At 43.1% G+C, this 20,882-nt stretch overlaps 1 protein-coding gene across 1 annotated transcript in view; it reads left to right on the top strand.

Annotated features, from left to right (window-relative positions):
- Positions 1 to 20,882, top strand: part of SORL1 (sortilin related receptor 1) — a 154,754-nt gene that overhangs the window by 26,403 nt on the left and 107,469 nt on the right. The window contains exons 4-7 of the mRNA XM_081037393.1: positions 6,949 to 7,110; positions 8,839 to 8,906; positions 14,542 to 14,722; positions 20,690 to 20,791. Of these exons, the coding sequence (XP_080893519.1) occupies positions 6,949 to 7,110; positions 8,839 to 8,906; positions 14,542 to 14,722; positions 20,690 to 20,791 (513 nt within the window). The remainder of the gene's footprint in view (positions 1 to 6,948; positions 7,111 to 8,838; positions 8,907 to 14,541; positions 14,723 to 20,689; positions 20,792 to 20,882) is intronic.

The following is a 20,882-nucleotide window of genomic DNA, read 5'->3' as shown; positions in this document are numbered from 1 at the left end:
GGTTGTGCTCAAGGGGGTTGGGAGATGGAGCTCTTGGTTATCTTTGCAGCATGATTGGCAGCCAGGGACTGTTTTTCTGCTAACCTGGATGCTTGTGACAGAATACAGGGTGGAACCATACAGAATCATGCAGGCTAGGTACTGTCCAGGCAGAATTTGTAGACAAATAATACCAGGTATAAGCACAGAAAATCTGCCAACTAATAAATTGCTTGACTCATAGGTGGCAAAAATGTCACCCCGTCCCCTGGGACTTACCTTACTGTTCAATCTAGGTCTTCCAGAGAGGCTGCTGAACTCTTGGCTTTACTGGCATCACCAATGCTTGTGTGTGTGTGCACATATGTGTGCGTGTGTATGTATTTGTGCACCGCCCTCCCTCCTACCTATACAGTAAAGAAAAAGAAACCTAGGCAGCAGACCCTGCTGTGCCTCCTGACTTGTTTTCCCAAGTGCTGGCCTGAGGCTTATTTCTGCAGGAGAACCCCACAGGAGGAAGCATTGATTTGAGGTTGCCCTGGGCTGAAAGGGAGGTAGGGTTAGACGGAAGGGGGTGGCAATGCAATCAGCCCCCTCCAAGGCTTTTCTGCCTGTTAGAGAGCTCTAGCTCTAGTGGGAGAGTTGTATTTGATCACTTTCTTCCCCACTCTCCTGATCCCTAACTCATTTCCAGGGTGGAATGGCTGCTTCTAAGGGTGCTGGAAACTCCTTAGTAGCAAAAACTTTCTGCGGTAAGGGTAGCTGCTGCCTCTTGCTCATCCAGAAAGGGACAAGAGAAGGAGATCCACAGGTAATCCCCCAGTGCTGGCTTCTCTGGCGGCCTGTGGTCTGTTAGCAGAGGTTGTATTCAAAATATTTAGCCACTGGAATGGCACTGACAAATCAGAACAGACTGTGTCTGGAGGAGCTGGGTTCTGAAGGCCACCCTGCTGGGCAAGGTATTAACATTTTAGTTGCTGGATTTGGGGGAGATCCTGGGGAAGGGGCCAGGCCACTAGGGCTTTCTGAGGGGTCACTCACGGATTTCAGAGAAGGGGGGTACAGAAACAAATTTTTTTTTAACACCTGGAAGAATCATTCCTGGTACATACTGGTTAAATGTCAGCCCTGCCTCGTGCTCTCAAAGTGGAACGGCAATTAGGAACAAACTCCCCTCTTTCCTAACTCCAGGTAACAGAACAATTTTTTCCTCCTGTGATGAAAACCCAGGACAAGGTATTGAGGGGAATTGGTTCTGTAGACAAGACTGTTGGCCCTCTGTTTCCCCCTCCCTCCCCTCTATGGCCAGGCAGGCCTGGCACTTGGAACTCACAAGTACCTCTTGTGAGGTGAGGAACCCTGCCCCAGGGTCCAGCTGGCTGGCTGTACCTCATCTCCTGGTGGATAGATTTGTGTGCCCCTGCCTTCCAGGAGTCAGATAGCACTTGGATTATTCACTTTGTCTACTTGTACCTATCTATTGTTATTATCATTATTTTTAAACATTGTTCCAGAGCTGACACTTGCTTAAGTTGTGGTCTTGAACCAACCACCCTGTTGTCTCTATGGAATCTTCATTTTCAGCTCCACCTGTCCCTCGTGCACCTCCGATCATAGGACACAGATGTCTGTCAGTGGGGTTCATCTTCCTTCCTGTTTGACATAGGTCGTTGTGAGCAGCTGCTAAGCCCACGTATCTGAATAGTCAGAAGACAGGAAATATGCTGTTGCGGGCTTTTAGGGGGAGGTTTTGTGCAGGGAGAGGGTAAGGGGCTTTTTGAGCATTAGGTCTGGAGAAGGAGCAAGGCAGGGGTCATGATGCTGGAGCAAGAAATAAGGAGAAACCCGGGGATGATTGTAGTGAAGGAGTCTTAGGTCCTGTGAGGTGAGATGGGAGCAATGTGCCTGCAGCCCAGGTGCCGTCTACCTTGAATTGAAGAACGGTGCATCTCAGATTTCTCACGGTTGATTTGGACGTGCTCTGGAGTTGAAGGAGAGAGTAAAGAGGGGTTGCGTTCTTGGAGAACTTAGTGACAGTAGGACCTCGGGCTGGAGCAGGCTGAGTGAACTTAGGAATGGAGCTTTCTCTGCTGAGTTTCTAATTCCCCAGAGAAGGCTGTTATCCCCCCACTCCCACCCCCGCCCGCCCTCCGCCCCCCTCAGGAAAGAAATGGTGACTGTTATTGTGCCCATTACTTGTGTTACATTTGCCTTTGTCCCTTGGAACAGTTTGCTCCACCAGACCTGTCACTTTGTGAGAAAAATCACATGCGGCTGGGTGCATTGCTACTAACACCAAGGTACTTGGCCCGGGGAGATCACTTGTATAAAATGTTAGGTGGGCTGTCAAAGAACCTGATTTCAAATGGTTGAAATGACTGTTAGCATCTTCTCTGAAAGGTTATGATGTCACAGACGGGCCATGTGGAAGTCTGAGGGGTATGAGCCCGTGGAAGGGAAGGAAGGTGCTGGGTTGGCAACTTGCCTTGGTCTGGTGGCTTTGCCTCATGATGGTGATAGAACGGTTGTGGGTCATGTGAATGTGGGGGTCTAGTTTTTCAGTAGCCTGCAGGCCCCCTTCCTTTGTCTCTATCCCGTGTGCTGCCTGCTGAACCAGTGTGAGTGTGCAGCTGTAGCCACGTGGCTGGTCCACTGGCCTCATAGCACACCCGAGACCGGTCAGGCAGTATATAAATATGTCGGGGCGTGTTTAAAAAAGGTCACTGAATGTGCAGTTAGGCTTCATGACCTCAGCAGAAGTGAGAGCTGGTCCTGGCCTTATCCAGGCAGAGGTTGGTCCTATGTAAAATGGTAAAACAGCTCTCTCTCTTTCCCTTGGTTCCCACCTTCTAGAGATGTGTTCCTTCATTGTCTCTCCGCCCTTCCTCCTTGCATTGTGCTTGTGGTTTCCACACTCAAAACTGGAGAGCGTCTCTTACGCTCACTTGGAGGGAAACTCTGTTGCCTATTTTGTTTTCTTTCCAGAGATATTTGTATTTTAAGAGAAACATCACTTTAAGCTAATGGATGAAGCTCCTCTGGAATATTATGTGTTTGCAAATGGGGGTGGAGATCTGCGGTGTGTGCGCACGGTCCTGACATTGCGCAGTTTAGAAAGCATCTACTACATCAGCTCTGCTGGCAAATCTGGGGTTCACCTTGAGTAGACCTGACAGCCAGGCAAGTGTGGGGACTTACAAGCAGAGTAGGATACTCCGTGCCTTCCTAATATGTGCCTGTGTGACATGATTACGTCACAGCAGGAAGCAGCACAGGCCTGAGTGATGAATGGAACCTGCAGGTCATTAGAGCTGGGGGAAGGGAATGATAAGCAAAGGCTCTGGGGGGTATTTAGGATTCGAAATGGAGCTTCAAGCATGGGCATGATTTCAGCAGCTAGAGCGAGTTCGTGGGGGTTCCCCCGAGGAGGAGAAAGGCGTGGACAGAGACTTAAGGTGATTTCTGTGCAGGTAATGAGATTCACTTCTCAGGGGTGGAGGGTTTGCACTCAGGTCCTTCCTCATATCAGTCAGGCCCCTGTCTGAAGATGGAAGAGTTTGCTTTTTGCCTTGTGGGTAGTAGGGGGCCGGAAGAATCTTTGAGTAGGGGAGTTACTGTGCATAATATCTCTTAGGGAAACGTATTTAATACTGGAAATATGCAGGATGGACTGAAGGGAAGATTAGAGAAGAGTCAGAAAGGGAACTGTTGTGGTATTCCAGGCGCAGAGTTGCCTAGTCACTCAACCAAACCTGACATCACCCTCTTAAGTATTTCACACCCCACTGGGTCCTAAAAGACATGAGGATGAATAAAACCCAGTGCCTAGTCCCAGTTTTGCTTATAGTCACTAGTAGGGTCATGGGCCACGCTACAGTAGCACTAGGAATAAAAAGGAAGGCACAGATTGTGAAAAACCTTTTAAAGAAAAACATAACAGGGTAGGTGGCTGATGAAAGTGAGGGCCAGAGGAAGGCAGTGGAGTAAAAACCCAACTCTGATTTTGAGTAGTGGGTCTGGGAGAAGGTGTGGTGTGGAGAGAATTTGTGACATGGGGAGGGACAATTGGTTTTGGTGGGGAGGTGTTGAATAATTCAGTTTTGGACAGAGTGAAATATCTTGACACATCAGAGTGGAAATGCTGAGAAGATAAAGAAGGTAATGACACGAGAATCTCAATGAGAAGTCAGAATTAGACCGTAGATTTGAAAGTCAGGGAGTGCTTGTTCTCGGAAGCAGTAGTTAAAGCTGTGTGGAAGGATAAACCAAGTTAGTGGCCAAGGATGAAAGAGGGATGAGGTTATGTAAGGGTAGGGAGTGGACCAAGACAAAGGAGCCAGCAAGAGAGTCAAGGACAGGGGCAGCCGGATGACTCGGTTGGTTAGAGTGCGAGCTCTGAACAACAGGGTTGCTGGTTCAATTCCCACATGAGCCAGTGAGCTGGGCCCTCCACAACTAGATTGAAGACAACAAGCTGCTGCTGAGCTTCAATTCCTGCATGGGATGGTGGGCAGCACTGCCTGCAACTAAAGATTGAAAATGGCAACTGGACTTAGTGCTGAGCTGCGCCTTCTACAACTAGATTGAAGGACAATGACTTGGAGCTGATGGGCCCTGGAGAGGCACACTGTTCCCGAATATCCCCCAATAAGAAAATTAAAAATACAAAACAAAACAAAAAAACAGAGTCAAGGACAGAGATGGTCAGGGGTGAGGGATGGAGAGTGGAGATGAGACAGTGCTGCAGAAGGCAGGGAAGAGAGAATTTCCAGTAAAAGCTTAAGGAGTAAATTAAGAGAGGAGGCATATAAATGAGTTCGATAATACAATGTAAGGCCTATGAATTAAATTCAGGAAGTGTTGCCTTTTTGTTGGAAGAAAAGACGTAAGGATTGATGAACTGTTAAGAGATGGGCACTGAACCAGCCAGACACTGATGCAAATGCTGCCTACTTCTGGGTCCCCTTGGGCAGTTAACCTTTCCAAGCTGCAGTGTCCTCATTACTAAAGGAGATAATATTTGAAACATTGAATTGCTGTGAGTGCTAAATGGACTACATGAGATAAGGCATGCAAAACTTTTAGCTCAGTGCCTGGCGCACAGTAAGGGCTCTTGAAAAACGTTAGCTATTATCATGAACAAAAATAAGTTCTGTGATTGGGTACATGAGTTTTAGATTCTAAAATGTGAAACTTCAGGAAGCCATGGAATAGATTTCTCTTCAAACTTAGAACCCTCCTTTTCCCAGTAACCACGGTGGTTTCAGAGCAGGAGGGTGGGCTAAGTTATGGGAACACTTTTAGGCCCAAAATTATGATTGTACTTTTAGGATCATATATAATTATTTTTGTAACATTGCATTTTCTTAGAGTAGTTTTTACTTTCAAAACATTTACTATCCTTTAGAGTTAATTTTTAATTAGGCTTCTACAGAGATTAGAGTTTTATATTAGAGGCTGTGGAGGAAACACAAGAGAAAGGACACATCAAAAAACATCTTCCTGGGAAGTTTACAGTCTAGATTTGGGGAAAGAACATGCAAAGGAAAAGGAGCAAGAACATATATGAAAGCAACATGTGAACAAGGGCAAAATATTAGGGTATACACCGAAATATTAGGGTATACACCGAAGCTGTTCGTGCTGAGAGGACCAGAGCTGAAGATTGATCTGGGTAAGGTGGAATCAATTAGGGAAAGTGTTTTGGTCTGATTGGTCCCTTTGGATTGTTGATTTCCAGGCTTTCAGGGGCTGGACCTGGTTCCTCCTTGCTCTGGTTTCTGGTTCACATCGTCCACTGAGCCGCTCTCATTCTTCTGGGAGCAGGGGCTATTATCCTTGTGTGAATTCAAGGCCTGCTCTCATCTGCGCTTTCCAGCCTTATTTTCTAATCATTTCCCTCAGGCCCTCAGGAGCTGTCATCAAACCCATGCAGTATTTTTTTTTCCTCCTTTGTTCCCAAACTTCCCTAGACTTGGAATGTTCTTTCCCTATGGAAGTCTTGCCTGCCCTTCAAGGCCTAAATGTGACATGTAGTCATTTCAGATCTAAAACAACCATAACTGATCTGTAGTCTGTGCTTTCATAGGACTGTCCGTGGTTTCTCATTTAATCTCATTTTTCCTTGAATTACAGTTAGCTGTGGACATTGTCTTTCTCCCTCATTAGACTGCGAGCTGCTTAAGAGGAAGGATCCCGTGTTTTCACTCTGGCAGCCTCAGTGTCTGGTGCACAGTGAACATTCACCTGTATGTTTGTTAAATTGAATTGCCTTAATCCTTTCCCCTTGGAAACTCTTAAGGCTGGCAGTCAGTCTCCAGCCAAACTTGTTCAAAGACATTTAACCCTGCGGTAGCAAAACAAGGCGAGGCCTCTGCTCTCCAGAGCTGCTTCCTGCTATGCCCCAGAGTGAGTCTGCACGTAACACGGACCAATGGCAGCTTGGTTCCCAGTGCTGCCCTGTCACTTGGCATTGTGGCAAGAAGGTGAAACTAATCTGCCTACGCAAATGGGTACAATCGTACACATTTTCCTGGAAGGGCATGTCGGAGGATAGAGAGCAGCCCTGTGTATGTGCAGCTAGTCTGAAGAGAAGGACTTCTCTTTCCCAGCTTCCAACAGCCACCCTCGGATTGTGACCAAGTGATTCACCAGAGCATGAGAATAGTTAAGTCATTTGAAAGAAAAACTAGAAAGACTTGACTAGCTTCATTGCCTGGTGAAATGAAAGTACTGTTTGACTCCCCGGCCAGCCCATCCCGCTGCTCTTTCTTCACTGAGCTCTGTTTGGTGTGCACCAGCATCTCTTCATTGCTGGGAGAGAGCTGTGTGGAAGCCCTGCAAGCCCTTGGCCCTGCGTTGTTGCTTGTTGGTTGACACTGTACATGTGCGTGCACTCATCCACTGTCTGGGGAGTGTTGGGCGGCCTTGGCCAGGTTCTGCTCTGAGCTGATCTCTTTTCTCTTGCAGTACATCTTTGCAGATGCTTATGCCCAGTACCTCTGGATCACGTTTGACTTTTGCAGTACTATCCAAGGCTTTTCCATCCCATTCCGGGCAGCTGATCTCCTTCTGCACAGTAAGGCCTCCAACCTTCTCCTGGGCTTTGACCGGTCTCACCCCAACAAGCAGGTAAGAGAGCTTCTGGAACTCTGTCAGGCAGGGCTCCTTGAATATTCTGTTCTGCCCTCTGCCTATGTGGACTTCTTGTCCTTTGAGTGACCGCCCCCTGACCCCTCCCTCCTCCTCTCTCAGGCTTAGCGTTTGTAGCTATTGTTTCACTTCTCCCTGGTACTCTCAGGCTGCATCCCAGCCATGGAGCAACATGTAGCACTTGATAGGCCCTATTAGTCAAATATCTTGCCCTTCTTGGTGCAGATGCACCTTTGTTAGTCCTGGGGGTAAGTTGAGGCTCTGGAAATTAATCAGAGAGAGCCAGGTAGAGAAGTCTAAGCTCTGCTGGGATCTCTGGTTGAATCTCTGTTGCACTTTTCCCATCCTTCACCTTAAACATGCTGCTTTTGCCTGCCATTTATTTGAATTTACTATTAACGTTAATATTCTGTGTGTGTGTGTGTGTGTGTGTGTGTATACACGTATAATATGAATGTGTGGATTTTCCTCCTTTGATCTGAATCTGAAGGAAAGGTGAGTGATGAGGAGAGAGCCTGAGTATGATTTATGTTTCAAGGTTGAAACTTGCCAAGTCAGGAATATTGGTCTGGCATAATCCTGGGAAACCTGTGGATCCTATAGGATTGGATTTATCATGAGTTTTGAATGGCTTTGCTTGGAATATTTTTCTCTTTGCAGGTCCTTTAGCTAAAACATTATTTGTTTCCCTTCACATGCCTTATGGAGTAACCTAAGTGTGGGTGGGGTCAGTGTAGGTGGATTGTTGGTATTTTTGGCCTCCTGCTTCTTAATACGTGGTTGCTAGGGCCAGAGGAACCCTCAGGTTATGTTTTTGGAAGTTGGGTCGATTTGGCAAGATCAGCAAATTAATTACTCATGGCTGTACACTGTGTATTCAGTTGATTGGCTTTGGAACTTTTTGACTCTGTACTTAGCCAGTGTCCTCTCCATTCAATTTAAATTACTGTGGCCCATGATGGGTTTTTAAGGACACTGTTTCCTAGGCAAGAAGTACCAAGTATAATCCTTTTGTTTTTACCCTCATCTGAGGGCTAATCTTGAGTAAGACATACTGTGTTTTGCTGTGTATAATGTGCTCCCATGTATAATGCGCACCCAAAACACAAGAACAGATACGAGGTACAAGACATTTTATGTACCGGTAACAAATTTACGATATTTATGTATCATAGAAGGCCAAGAACCCTTCGTTGTTGCAAGTTCATCGTAAGTTCAACAAAACCGATGATCATATTCCATGGTATTATTTTGCATATGGATATCGTTATTGATTGTTTAGAGCTACACTTTTAACTCATAAGCATAAATAAAAGAATTAAAAGCATTTATATAGATACAAAACTAGTACCAACCATGCATAATGCGCACCCTTATTTTTCCCTCACAAATTTGGGCAAAAACGTACGCATTATACGTGGCAAAATAACCATAGTTTCTGATAACCTACCAAGGGAAGACAAATCCCAATCACCTTTCCTAGTTTCTGTTGAGGCCTTAGTAACTATGGAGAAGACCGCAAAAGTGCAGACCTGTCCTGTCCTTCCTGTCCTGTTTGTACTTGGAGTAACTGAGCTGGCTTTGGGGGCCTTCCCTGCTGGTCGTCACATTATTTAAGGTGGGGATTGCAGGAGAGTTTGGTGATGCCATTCTGGCTGTCCGTGCCCGTGGCGTCATGGCTACTTCTTGTCGCTTTGCTCTTTCCAGCTATGGAAGTCAGATGATTTTGGACAGACCTGGATCATGATTCAGGAACATGTGAAGTCCTTTTCTTGGTAAGTTGTGCCATTTAAGAGATTTGCATTACATAATCTCCTTTCTTCAGTTCTGGCTCTTTCATGGAGGACAGACCTGCCCTTACCTGAAATGTGAAGCATTTGATTCAGAGAATACATTTTCCAGACCTGGGAATTAGAACTGCAAGTGTAGCAGACGCACTGGGAGTGGGGTGGGATGAGAAAGGAAGGTTCTTTGTGAGAGGAGGGTACAGCTTTCCCGTTTATGAATCCACCGGGGAACCCAGGGAAATCTTGAAGTTCTTACGTATATGAGTTTCTAAAGACCTTCATTTTTCAGAGCATCCTATCAGAAATTAGGATTTTTCTCTCTATAAAATCAATTCATTGGTTCATTCATAACATTTTTTTTTTAATGTCTGCTGAATATAAAACATGCTAAATGCTTTAGGGTATAAGAAGTCGACTAATTTATGGATGTAGTTCTTAAAGTGTTTGCAGGTTAGGAGGTAAGGAAAGACATTTTGTGCACATAACACACGTCATGGAAGAAGCTCAGAAGTCACGGACATAGCATGAGAAGGCTTTCCAGATGGGAGCATCATTGACAGCCCCAGGACATGCTCGAGAGATAGGAGGCAGCTGTGGAGGTGTGCAGGCCAGGCATTTTAGACAGGAATGAATGGCCAAACCCAGACAGGACACAATGTGGTGCTTGGGTGCTAGACGCTAAGTCTTATTTTTGGGCAGTGCATTGGGTAAAGTTTGGAAAGGGATGTTTGCATCAGAATCTGTAGTGCCTGATAAAGGAATTTGTACTGAATTCTGAAAGCAATGGGAAGCCATTGTAGGTTTTGGAGAAGAAAAGTGAAGTCAGAAAGAAAGTGTACTTTAAGAAGTACGGTTGTTTTTAGTCCTATTTGCTTCTGATCTTTCACTGTTGCATGGATGTAGTGTATAATCTTGAAGACATGACTTTGTACACATGCAGGTGAGTGTGGAGAACAGATTCCCAGGAACAGGATTGCTGGGTCAGTGGGTCACTCAACCCATTCGTACATGGCAAACTTGATACCTCTAAAATTCACTCTTGATCTTCACCACCCCACATCAGATCCAAACATGATGTTCCCCATTTCAGTTTCTAATTGCTCAGTCTGAGAACTCTGAGTCATCAATCCCTTGTGTTTCATCCTTCACATTCAATCCATCAGGAAATCCTATTGACTCCGCCTTCAGTATATATCCAGGATCTACTACTCAGCCACTGCTTTACTTCAAGCCACCATTGTTGTTCATTGGTCCTCCAAATGGTCTTTCTGCTTCCACTTTGTCCTACAATTAATTCTTAGCACACGACCAGATTGATTCTCTTAAAAGCAGGTCAGATCATGTTGGGCCTCTGCTTTGAACCCTTTTATATGCAGCATCGTTTCTCTCAGATTAAATGCCAGGGTACATTCCTACCACAGGGACCCTAGGATAGGCTTCTTTTAAGAGGTGTTATTTGAGCAGCCTTGAATGAGGTAAGGGAGAAAACAGTAACTATATCTTTAGTAAGAGCATTCTAGGCAGAGAAAAACAGCAAGTGCAAAGTCCCTGTGGGGGGTGGGGCTAAGGGGGAAGGTGAGGGGATTAGAAAGCACAGTCAGTAACCACAAGATTGCCATGGGGTTACGAAAGCCAATTTGGGGAATGTAATCAATGATGTAAAGATTTTGTAGGGTATCTGATGGATACTTGTCTCATTAGGGAGACCACCTCAGGGAAGATGTAGATGCCTGATCACTGCACTGTACACCTGAAGCTGAGCAATAATGAATGTCAACTGCAATGTATATATATATATATGGTTACAAGAAGCGGAGTACAGCGTTAGGAATAGAGGCAGTGGAAATGTAATGGCTGTGTGTGATGTCAGAGGGATAGTAGATGGGGGGAGGAGGGATATAAATGATAAATGTCTAACTATTACATTGTTTTGTGCACCTGAAACTAATAAAAAAATGTTAACAGCAACAACAAAAAAGAATTATTTCATGCCACCTCAATAAACTTGGTCATGAAATTTAAAAAAATAATAAAATAAAAACGAAAGAAGCCTATCCTAAGGATCCTATTAAAATTGCAACTACTCCTGTGTCATTCCCAGTCTGCTGTACCCTGATCTAGGCTTTTCTTGCATAGCACTTATCACATCCTAGTATACTATTATTATGCTTATTATTTGTTTTTTTCTCTTCAAAAGAATAAAAGCCCCGCAAGGGCAGGGACTTTTGTCAGTTTTGTGCACTGGTATATCCCCAGTGAATGAAGCTTTGAATTTGTAACTTTGGTAGAGATTGCCAAATTTTCTATAGAAAGTGTCAAATTTTGTACTCATCTCAGCAACATAGAATTATACCTCTCTCCATGGCCAATGTGTTAGGAAAGTAATAGTATCTCAGTAGAGTTTTAATTTGCATTTTTCTTATTATGAAGGATTTTAATCATCTTTTAACCCACTTAAGGGTTATTTTTTTTTTTTTTTTTTGTGACACATCTGTTTATGCTCTTTGCCCTTTTTATTTTGTGGATTGTTAGTCTTTTTGTTATTTATTTCCAGGAGTTCTTTATATGAGGTCAGTCTTGTGTCATAGGAGATAATTGTGTGTTTATTTATATTTTCCAGTTTGTCATTTGTCTTTTGACTTTTACATGTAGTTTTAGTCTTCATTAAATGTAATGTCCCAACAAGATGGTAGATATCATCTGCGCTTCTTTCAGCCCTGTTTGAAGAGGAGTGTCTTAGAGTTCATATTGCTTCCTTAGTAATTGAGGATGGTACAGATGGAGGGAGCACAAAGAGGAACCTTCCAGCTAAGTATCTTCAGGCTCCAGTGGTCTTTTCACAGAGAGCAGTTGTTTCTGTCCCTTTTGTTATTTTCCTTGGGCAGAGGTTGTAGAGTTTAATGAAATTATAACCGTAATCTCATCCACATATAACCTCTACCCGAGGAATATACCCTTAGAACTTTCTTTTTCTTTATTTGAATTTTAAAGGCATAAGTTGTTCTTTTATGTCTTCATGGAACCATATATTAAGAGGGCAACCAGCTGGATTTCTAAAAAAAGGTACTTCCTGTTTGGTAATTGGTATGTTGTGTCTTCTGCCTCTGTGCAGACATGCACATTTTTAGGGGAAAGGACTGGCTTATTTTAGATAACTATATGTCTGGTGTTAGGGAATTTCAGGCTATTTGGGGGATTTCCCCCAGGATTCTCCATAATAAGTGAGAGTATAATCGAACTCCTTGAAGAGTAATGGCATACATTTGTTCAACAGTGCTTGGCAGGCAGCCTTGGAACAGTGGAAGTGAGGAAAACCAATGATTTATGTTATCCAGAGCTGGAGATCGGCAAGACAGGCCAGTGGAAATGCTGTGGGGGCGGGGCTCCCGGATGCTCTGTGCAGCATCACTGAAGTGTTACAAGTCAGGCAGGTGAGGGCAGATGAGGCCAGGTGAGGACTGACGACTGAGCTCAGAGGTAGAGCAAGGCTTGGAGTTTCCAAATGAGGGCAAAGAGTACAGGTAAGGAAACATGGGAACTGGAAGGCTAGCGAATACAAGGTTCAGGAACTTGTAGGGGACCAGCTCTCAGAAATGGGGAATCCACGTATGGGTTACAGAAGAGAATTGGGTGAGAGTCACAGCACTGTCTCTAGAGTTGGCTGCTGCTTTTGGCTAGGAAGGAATAATAGAAATGGAGCTGTTCTCAAAATATCTGAATGAAAGTCCCTTCCTCTCTGCCTTTTTAAAAATAACCAGCAACCTTATTTTAATTTGCATATCCTTTAGGGTAGAGGAAGTACTGTAATCTGTACTTCTAGTTGTGGAGAAGAATAGAACATGCTCCCCCCTGTCCCCCCACCCCACACACAGAGCATCTGATGATAACAGTTGTCTCCCACATAAGGACTAAGGCTGTTGGTTTTTCCAGTGTCTTAGTAAGACTCCGTAATGTAGGGCCAAAGTCAAGTCTTCCCCTGTTGTAAAAAAGATGCTCTTTTATTTTCCTATTCTTATCTCCTTACTTCTTTCTCCCGCTTTCCTTTCCTTTCTTTGCCTTGCCTTTCTCTTCCTCCCTTCCTCCTTCCTTCCCTCCTTCCTTTTCTCCCTTCCTTCTTTCTTTTTTTAGAACATGCTCTTGGCAGTACATCTTTGAAGGAATTTTATCTCATAACCTTCATTATCCTGAAAGCTATTGTGCACATGATGGAACTGTATAAAAACAATTACATAAGTGAGCCCTTCTGCCTTTCCTTGGGTCATAATAACTGCATCCTCACTCTGAAGCTCTCTTGAGTTTTCCAGTTATTTTTCCTGCTTGGTGAAAATAGTCTGCTTGGCCCTGGTGTTCTTGTGAGTGTCAGGAACCTGGGGCAGATTAGTCATCCTCCCAGCTGCTGTTTGGAGCCATATTTGTGGGGGACCGTAGTTCAGAGATTCTTCTCCAAAGTAGTTTGATCTCATTACTACAGTTTTCAGTTTGGAATAGTCTCTCTAATTATGGTCCATGGATCTAATGCAGCAAGGATCAATTCAGCTGGGAACCCTGTAGGATAAAAAGAAATAGAAGACATGGACTTGAAAGGCATCTGTGCTCTCGGAAGCTCAGACAAACACATTATGGTGAATGACTATAATACAGTGTAATATATATTACAGTGTAGGACAGTATCTTAAGTGTAGGGCAGTATAATAAGAAGCACCACAGTATAAAGTATGGAGGCTGATTCAAAATGCACCCAACCAAAGCAGTTTTCTACCTGTTTGAAACTCATATAGAACTCATAAAAAGGGCTTGCAATTGAGTGCTCTGGAGATACATTGCCAGTGTTGGGAGAAGGGAAGAGAGCATCAGGGAAGGCTTCCTGGAAGAGCGGAGCTTGAACGGGGCCTCAGAAGATGCGTAGGATTTAGAGGTGCAGACCAAAATGTATGTGAGGGCATCCCTGCAGAGGGGTGTGGTGTTGACAGAAGCACAGGGAAAGAAGTGGGCCCTGCGTGTCTGAAGCAGATCAGTAGGTGCAAGAGAGAGAGTTTGTGAAAGAGCCTCGTGGGACATGTATTTGTACTGAATGAATCATGGTTGCACAGATAGGTGGCAACAGCAATAGCACAGAACAGACAGAAAGAGAAAGGGCAAAAGATGAGGCTCACTGGTTCCGTGTGTGGTTTCCTCTCGAGCTATTCTTCTGAGAACACAGCATCCTGGGGAAATACTCTCTTTCGTTCTTCTGAGGTTCATAACTTGAGGTCAGATACTTGCTGACAGCCTAAAATGGTCCATTGCTGACTGATTCCAAAACACTCTGCCTTTTGCTTTTTCTTCTTTCCACTCGTCTCCAGCCTGGTCAGAGCTTGCCTTGAGTGGAAACCCAGGATACCTTGAAAACAACAGTCTAACAACACAAAACGCATCACAGATGGCAGTCCCTCTCCCTTAGTACTGAGCCGAGGAGCAAGCAAAGGGATATGTCTGTAGCACAGAGAGAATCTTTTGTAGATCCCAGTATGTGGCCCTAAACCCTAGTTGATTGTGTGCTTGGCAGAACCTCCATGCCTCCAATGATTAAACATGGAAATGATGATAACAACTGTTGTTTTTTCTTCCTTCCCTCCCCACCCAGGGGAATTGATCCCTATGACAAGCCAAACACCATTTACATTGAACGGCATGAACCCTCTGGTTACTCCACAGTTTTCCGAAGTACAGACTTCTTTCAGTCCTGGGAAAACCAGGAGGTGATCCTCGAGGAAGTGAGAGACTTTGAGCTTCGAGACAAGTACATGTTTGCTACAAAGGTGGTGGTAAGTTGAAGGTACTGAGGAATAACCTTTCTGAGGTTTGGCATTGTGTGACCATGCGGGTGCGTTCACGCAAGCAGGGCCTGGATCGCCGTGCCTGGAGGAGCTTGACTGAAGGGTGCTGGACATAGATGAACATTCCCAAAGAGCTTGGAAGGTCCCTGGAGGTCAAGGACTGGAGAAGCTGAGACACCCATTCAGAGAGTCTCTAGGCTCTGGGAATTTGGTCATTTCCCAATAGTCAAGCACCCTTGACAAACACATATTTCTTTGAAATCCCAATGAACTCAGAAAGGAGGGGTGGGGCTCAATGGCATTTTTCTTCAATTCCACTGCCTGATTTTTTTTCATTAGGCTGATTTCTTTGCAAATTTTGGACCCATGTTAATTTACATGGCTAATAGAATGTGTAGTCATTGGCTAGTGGGAGTTACTGCTCTAAGAAAAGCAGTAATTAAGCTTCTAGCTGTCAGTAAATAGCTTACCTCTCAGCTGCTGGGAAAATCTTTCCCTTTGATTTGATGCATTGGAGCCAGATGCTGAAATAGAGAGCTCGCTCATTTAAAAATCACAGTTGATTATTTAACAGGACTTGCTTTGCAACTGTATCAAGTTACAAGTTGCAACTATGTTGTCCAGTGTAAAGGAAAAGAAGCAGGCCTGGCCAAGAGCAGGCTAGGCTGCTATACTGGGGGACTGTAACCTTGCTTTCTTAATGGGAGTCATTTGCTTATTGACCTCAGGCTCTGTTGAAGGCCTCTGCTTACTGGGAGGCCAGTAACCAGGGTTGCTCTGCGTTCTATCACTGTTAACCTTATGGACAAAAATCACATGTAATGTTTTCCTCCAGATTCTCACTTATTTATATGATTGGAAGTTGGCCAGGCAGAAATAGGTCAAGTCGTTTGGGATGTGGAGGGTAGGGGGGTGGGGGGAGAAAAAAAACCTCCTTAACAAGAAAAAAGAGGGGTTCCCCATTACATACCTTGTGAAATGTTTTTTTTAACCACCAAACTATGTCAGTTTTTCTTCTGTTAGGATATTTCCCTTGAGTCACACTCCCTGGATCACCCCCTTCCTGCCTTGCCTGTCTGTTTTTATCTTTGTCTTACACTCACACACACACGTACAACAGCAGCAGCCTAAGGACACAAACATCCTTGAATTTCCTCAGGCAGGCATGTGGTGGTGGGAATTCACAGGTGAGAAATCAGGCCTGAGGATTGGTACCTTATGATATCAAGATGGGTCCTGAGTTCCACTGTTGTCTCCAGTCCTCCAGTATTCACAGGTCTTTTTGCTTTAGTTTCTTGGGGCTGCATTTTTTGGTATGATTTTAATTTAATTTTAAAACAGTGACTGATTCCCAGATTTGTCCTGAGCCAGGGCCAAGGTGGAGAGGTGCTATGCGTTACCCTTAATCCTGTTACCGTGTTTCCCCCAAAATAAGACCGAGCCGGGCCATCAGCTCTAATGCATCTTTTGGAGCAAAAATTAATATAAATATAAGGTCTTATTTAAGACCGGGTCTTATGTTATATTACATTATATTATATTATACCCAGTCTTATGTAAGACCTGGTATTATATTATATTGTATTACTAATATTATATTATATTATATTATTTACATTACATTATATTATAGTAAAATAAGACCGGGTCTTACATTAATTTTTGCTTTAAAAGACGCATTAGAACTGATGGTCTGGTTAGGTCTTATTTTTGGGGAAACATGGTATTTCTAGATCTCACACTCAGAAGTCTAAGTTACATCCCATTTGGAGCTTTCTGTGCCACCCATTCTGATCTAGCAGCTATGTCTGTTCTCTAGACATAGGTGATTTACAGAATGCCAGTGGTAAGTTTTTTATTATTCCTGGCCAGTGGTAAGATCAGGGGCTGTTATCTATTTTGATCATCACTCATAATATCCAGTATCTTGCACAATGCTTGAAACGTAGAAGATGTGTAGTAGAGTTAAATGAATGTCATCTTTCGCTGCCTAGAGAACATAGGCTAGTAAATTTGCGGGGGTAGGGTGGGGCATTAAATTATTGTCACTTTTACAGTCAATTCTCAACTCTCTATACGGCTTATTTATTTTTATGGCATTAGTGGCAAAATTGTAGTTAATGTGTTGGCTTCTTCCTTCAGCACATGGATGGGCCTCTGTATCCCAAGGTCAGTGGTGTTAGCTAGAGGATCTAGGTAAGGTGAGCCGGGCCGCCACCTGGAAGTGTTTCTCGGAGCACCTGCTGCAGCATCCCTGGAGCTCACTTGTTACAAATGCAGGTTGCAGGGCCCAAAGGCATCGTCTTTCCCTGAGCAGCTCCAGAATGCCTAAGAATATCCTAAATTTGAGAAACTCTTCCCTGACACCTTCTATATGTAGATGCTTCTGATACTTATATTATCAAAGGAACATTTCTCAATGTGTACTTTGATGAAAGAAGAAACACAACTGGCAGAGGATGATAAAATGGCTGTTTCCCTCCTTCTATTACTCTAGAGTGCTGAGCTATAAACATAAACAACACTGGCGTTGGTTGGATAACCCTGTCAGTAGGAGTGTTGAGCCCTACAAGTGTGACAACTTGTCTAGGGTGTGCCTAGCACTCTGACTGCATGGGTTTGGGGAATTCCGAGTGACTTTAATGTTAAATGCACTCAAATCAAATTAGGAAAATCAAGCAACTAATTGCCAAAATCACAGAAAATTGGTATCAGACCATTAACTCTTTTGCTTTCTTCCAGCACCATGAATAATTATAATTCTTTGGAAGTTAGTTTTTTAGAACTTATGGGGACAGCCATCTGGGTTCTGGACTGGAGCATGTATCCAAGTCTTCAGAACTTTTTTGTTGCCCTGTTGGTCCAGCTCTTACTTCATACGTACCTTTTGTCTGATGCCCTTTGATTTTTTTTTTAACCCAAGTTTCATTTTTATTCCTTGTTTTTTGAGGTGAACTTCACTAGTCTTAGTAGTGCACATTAGAATGAGAGGGCCATTAGAGCAACGAGGCGCTTTTGCAAGCTGACATCATTCTGTTAACGTGCCAGTATACAGCTGTTAGATTCTTTCTGGTAGATAACAATAGTTGCCAGAAAGTTGGAGGTAAATGAGGGTTAGCTACCTCTCTATAGCTTCACTCTCAACTTGTCATGAAAGCCAGGCTTAGACATTTCTTGCACAAATGTGTGTCAGTAAGGAAAGGGCCCAGTGTGTGGGCTGCATGGAGTCTCCTTCCTGTTGATGCAGGCACAGGGTTCTGGAGCAGGGATCGGCAAACTATGGTGCGTCACTTGTTTTTGTCAATTTACTTTCATTGAAACACAGTCATGCTCATTTGCTTATGTGTTGTCTATCACTGCTTTCATGGTACAGTGGCAGAATTGAATAGTTGCATAGAGGCAAGATGGCCCATAAAGTCTAAAATATTTCTATAAGAACCGATACAGAAAAAGTTTGCCAACCTCGTTACAGAGGCAGGATTCTGTTACCCTTTCAGTTGGCATCAGACATCAGAATCCTCTAGTACAAGAGCTTGTCAACTCTTAGGCATTATCCCAAAAAGTTCAGGTTACAGGCTTCCTTAAATTTTTATACCCTGTTCATTCCAGTGTGTTCTTTTCAGGATATTACGGCCAATTCACATGTCTTGCATGCTACTGATCTCCCTAGAGAGCTCATTTATACTTTTCACTATTTTGACCAACCAACCACTAATTTCACTATTGAAAACTAATTTCTAACCTTAATTATGCTAATTTAAAGTCTCTAATGTTAATAGCGATAACAGAAAAAACTTAGTAATTACTTCAGGATTGTGGGCTTCTATATGAAAGTTGGCTCACCACAATTGAATTGTGAAGTTTAGGATAACTGACCAAAACCAACTGTTGACAAATTATTTTAATTATAATTTACTTAAACATATGCAGGTATAAAGCTAGGTGTAGGCACCTTCTGTTTATAACTCATATACAACAATAAAACCCAAACATATTTACAGATTACAAAAATTATAATACCAATAACTCAACAACCACAAAACCCATGGTTTGTTAAGAAAAGTATTAGGGCCTCACAATACATCTCATAATCAATAGTGTGCCATAGCGTAATTGTTAATATTTTTTCTTGGTGGCAGTGAAATATTATAATAACTCTTTAAGAATACATTATGAGTGAACATGAATTGTCTGGGTTTAGGAATAATTCTCCCAGAAGGAAGTGGGGAGGATGTGTTTTGAGGGTTCTTTTTTCTGACCTTTATATTTTGTGAGTTTTACAAAGTAAGACCTGCTTTGGTGTACATACTCAATTGTCAGGCCTTCCTGCAGCACTCATTAAGAACATTTAACTAATGATGGGTCTCAGGGTCACTGAAAAAAATGGCTCCTTTCTAAGGTTTAACCACAGTAGGAAGTAGTGAAAAAATATAAAGCATAAAAGTACGTGTTTCACTGATATCTTGTATTCATATATATTCATAACCATTCATATGGGGTGACTTAAACTAATTATCTGATTTTTATACACAGAAATTTTATTGACTTAAGGAGGGCTTTTGGAATTTATGCATATTTTGCTGGGAACTGTTTTCTCGTTCAGGTAATATATTTTACACTTTTAATAGGTCCATCATTTACTATGTACATACTGAGTACAAGCTATTAACATGGTTTTTAGGGTGCCATTTTGCAAAAGCAGTCTTTTATACTTCTCTATCTGGCTTTAAAATAAACTACTTTTATCCATTTGTTCAGTGGTGGTTTGAATATATATGTACCGTTCAAATGAATCAAAACTAACCTCATGTTCATCAGCTTGCTCTTCACACAGTATTCACTGGGCATACATGGGCCCAGGGTACTCAGTCGTTGTTATATTACAGTTAAGAGAAATTGGTATGTTCCTTATTCTATAGGAATTTAAAATCTGTAATAAACAGGAACGACAGAATCAAAGATACATGAAGCCCTTCAGGCTAGGGATCATTCCAGTGAGTATAATAGTAATCATGTGTGTGATTTTTGTCTACATAGGGTGTGCCTCCCTCTCAGAAGTGCAAAGCCACATAGAGCCTTTATAGTGCTTTTTATCCTTTTTTGAATCATTGACCCTTTCAAAAATTTGGTAAATGGTTCAAACCCTCCCTAGCAAAATGAAGGAGTGCCCCATGCACACAAAAAATTAGCGTGTATATTTACACGGTTCCTGGGCCATTTAAACCCATCCACAGAGAAGCCCCGATCTAAATCAGCTTCTTATTTTGTAGATCAGTAAACTGGGAGCTAGAGAGATTCAGTGATTTGCTCTTAATCTAGTGCTTTCATACACATTTTCAAGATTTATTCTGGTTTAATACCTCTAAAATGCAATGTGTTGTGGTCAACATTATGTGGAATACATTACCAAAGCAAACATATTCTAGCAAAGGACTTTAATCAATGAGATGTATTAAAAAATTAAAAAATGAATCAATAAGAATTCCATCAACTCTTGGTGCAAGTTAAAGCACCAAGTATCCTTATAATATGAAAATAGGAGTAGAAAGGAGATGAGAATATGTTTTGTATGCATGGTATGTGGCTGATCTTCCCCTGTGGTGGTTTTGAGGCTGTAGGCTCTGCCCCCACCCCTCAGCCTCATCATATAGTCCTCACCTTTTCACTATCTACTTAAGCTTTTGCAGCCTTCCAAGCCTAAGTTCTTGAATTATACTATTGTCCTTCCTCCCCATCTAATATCCAGGGAGTATCTAGAATGGATTGCAGACCAGGTATCTAGGATAAAGCAGTACAAAAGCAGTACAAGATGTCGCAAAAATGTGCATTTGCAGTCACACACTCTACTTTGTGTTTTCAGTAGAATTAGGGGTGTGACTTTTCTGTTTCCTTTTTTGCTTATTCTGAGTGGCTATAATGTGGCACAATTGATTTCTTTCTCCTCTTCCTTGGCAGCATCTCTCGGGCAGTCAACAGCCACCTTCTGTGCAGCTGTGGGTCTCTTTTGGCCGGAAGCCCATGCAAGTAGCCCAGTTTGTCACAAGACATCCTATTAATGTGAGTGGGGTTCGCTTGGGGGTGGGAAGAAGTGTCATTGTTCCCATGAAGAGGTCACGGGAGGGGTGGTGCTGTGGGGATGTCCTGCCAG

Source organism: Rhinolophus hipposideros (assembly GCF_964194185.1).
Source record: "Rhinolophus hipposideros genome assembly, chromosome: 24".
Taxonomy (NCBI): domain Eukaryota; kingdom Metazoa; phylum Chordata; class Mammalia; order Chiroptera; family Rhinolophidae; genus Rhinolophus; species Rhinolophus hipposideros.
Note: the sequence above shows the minus strand (reverse complement) of the source record. Positions and strands in the feature narration are given on the sequence as shown.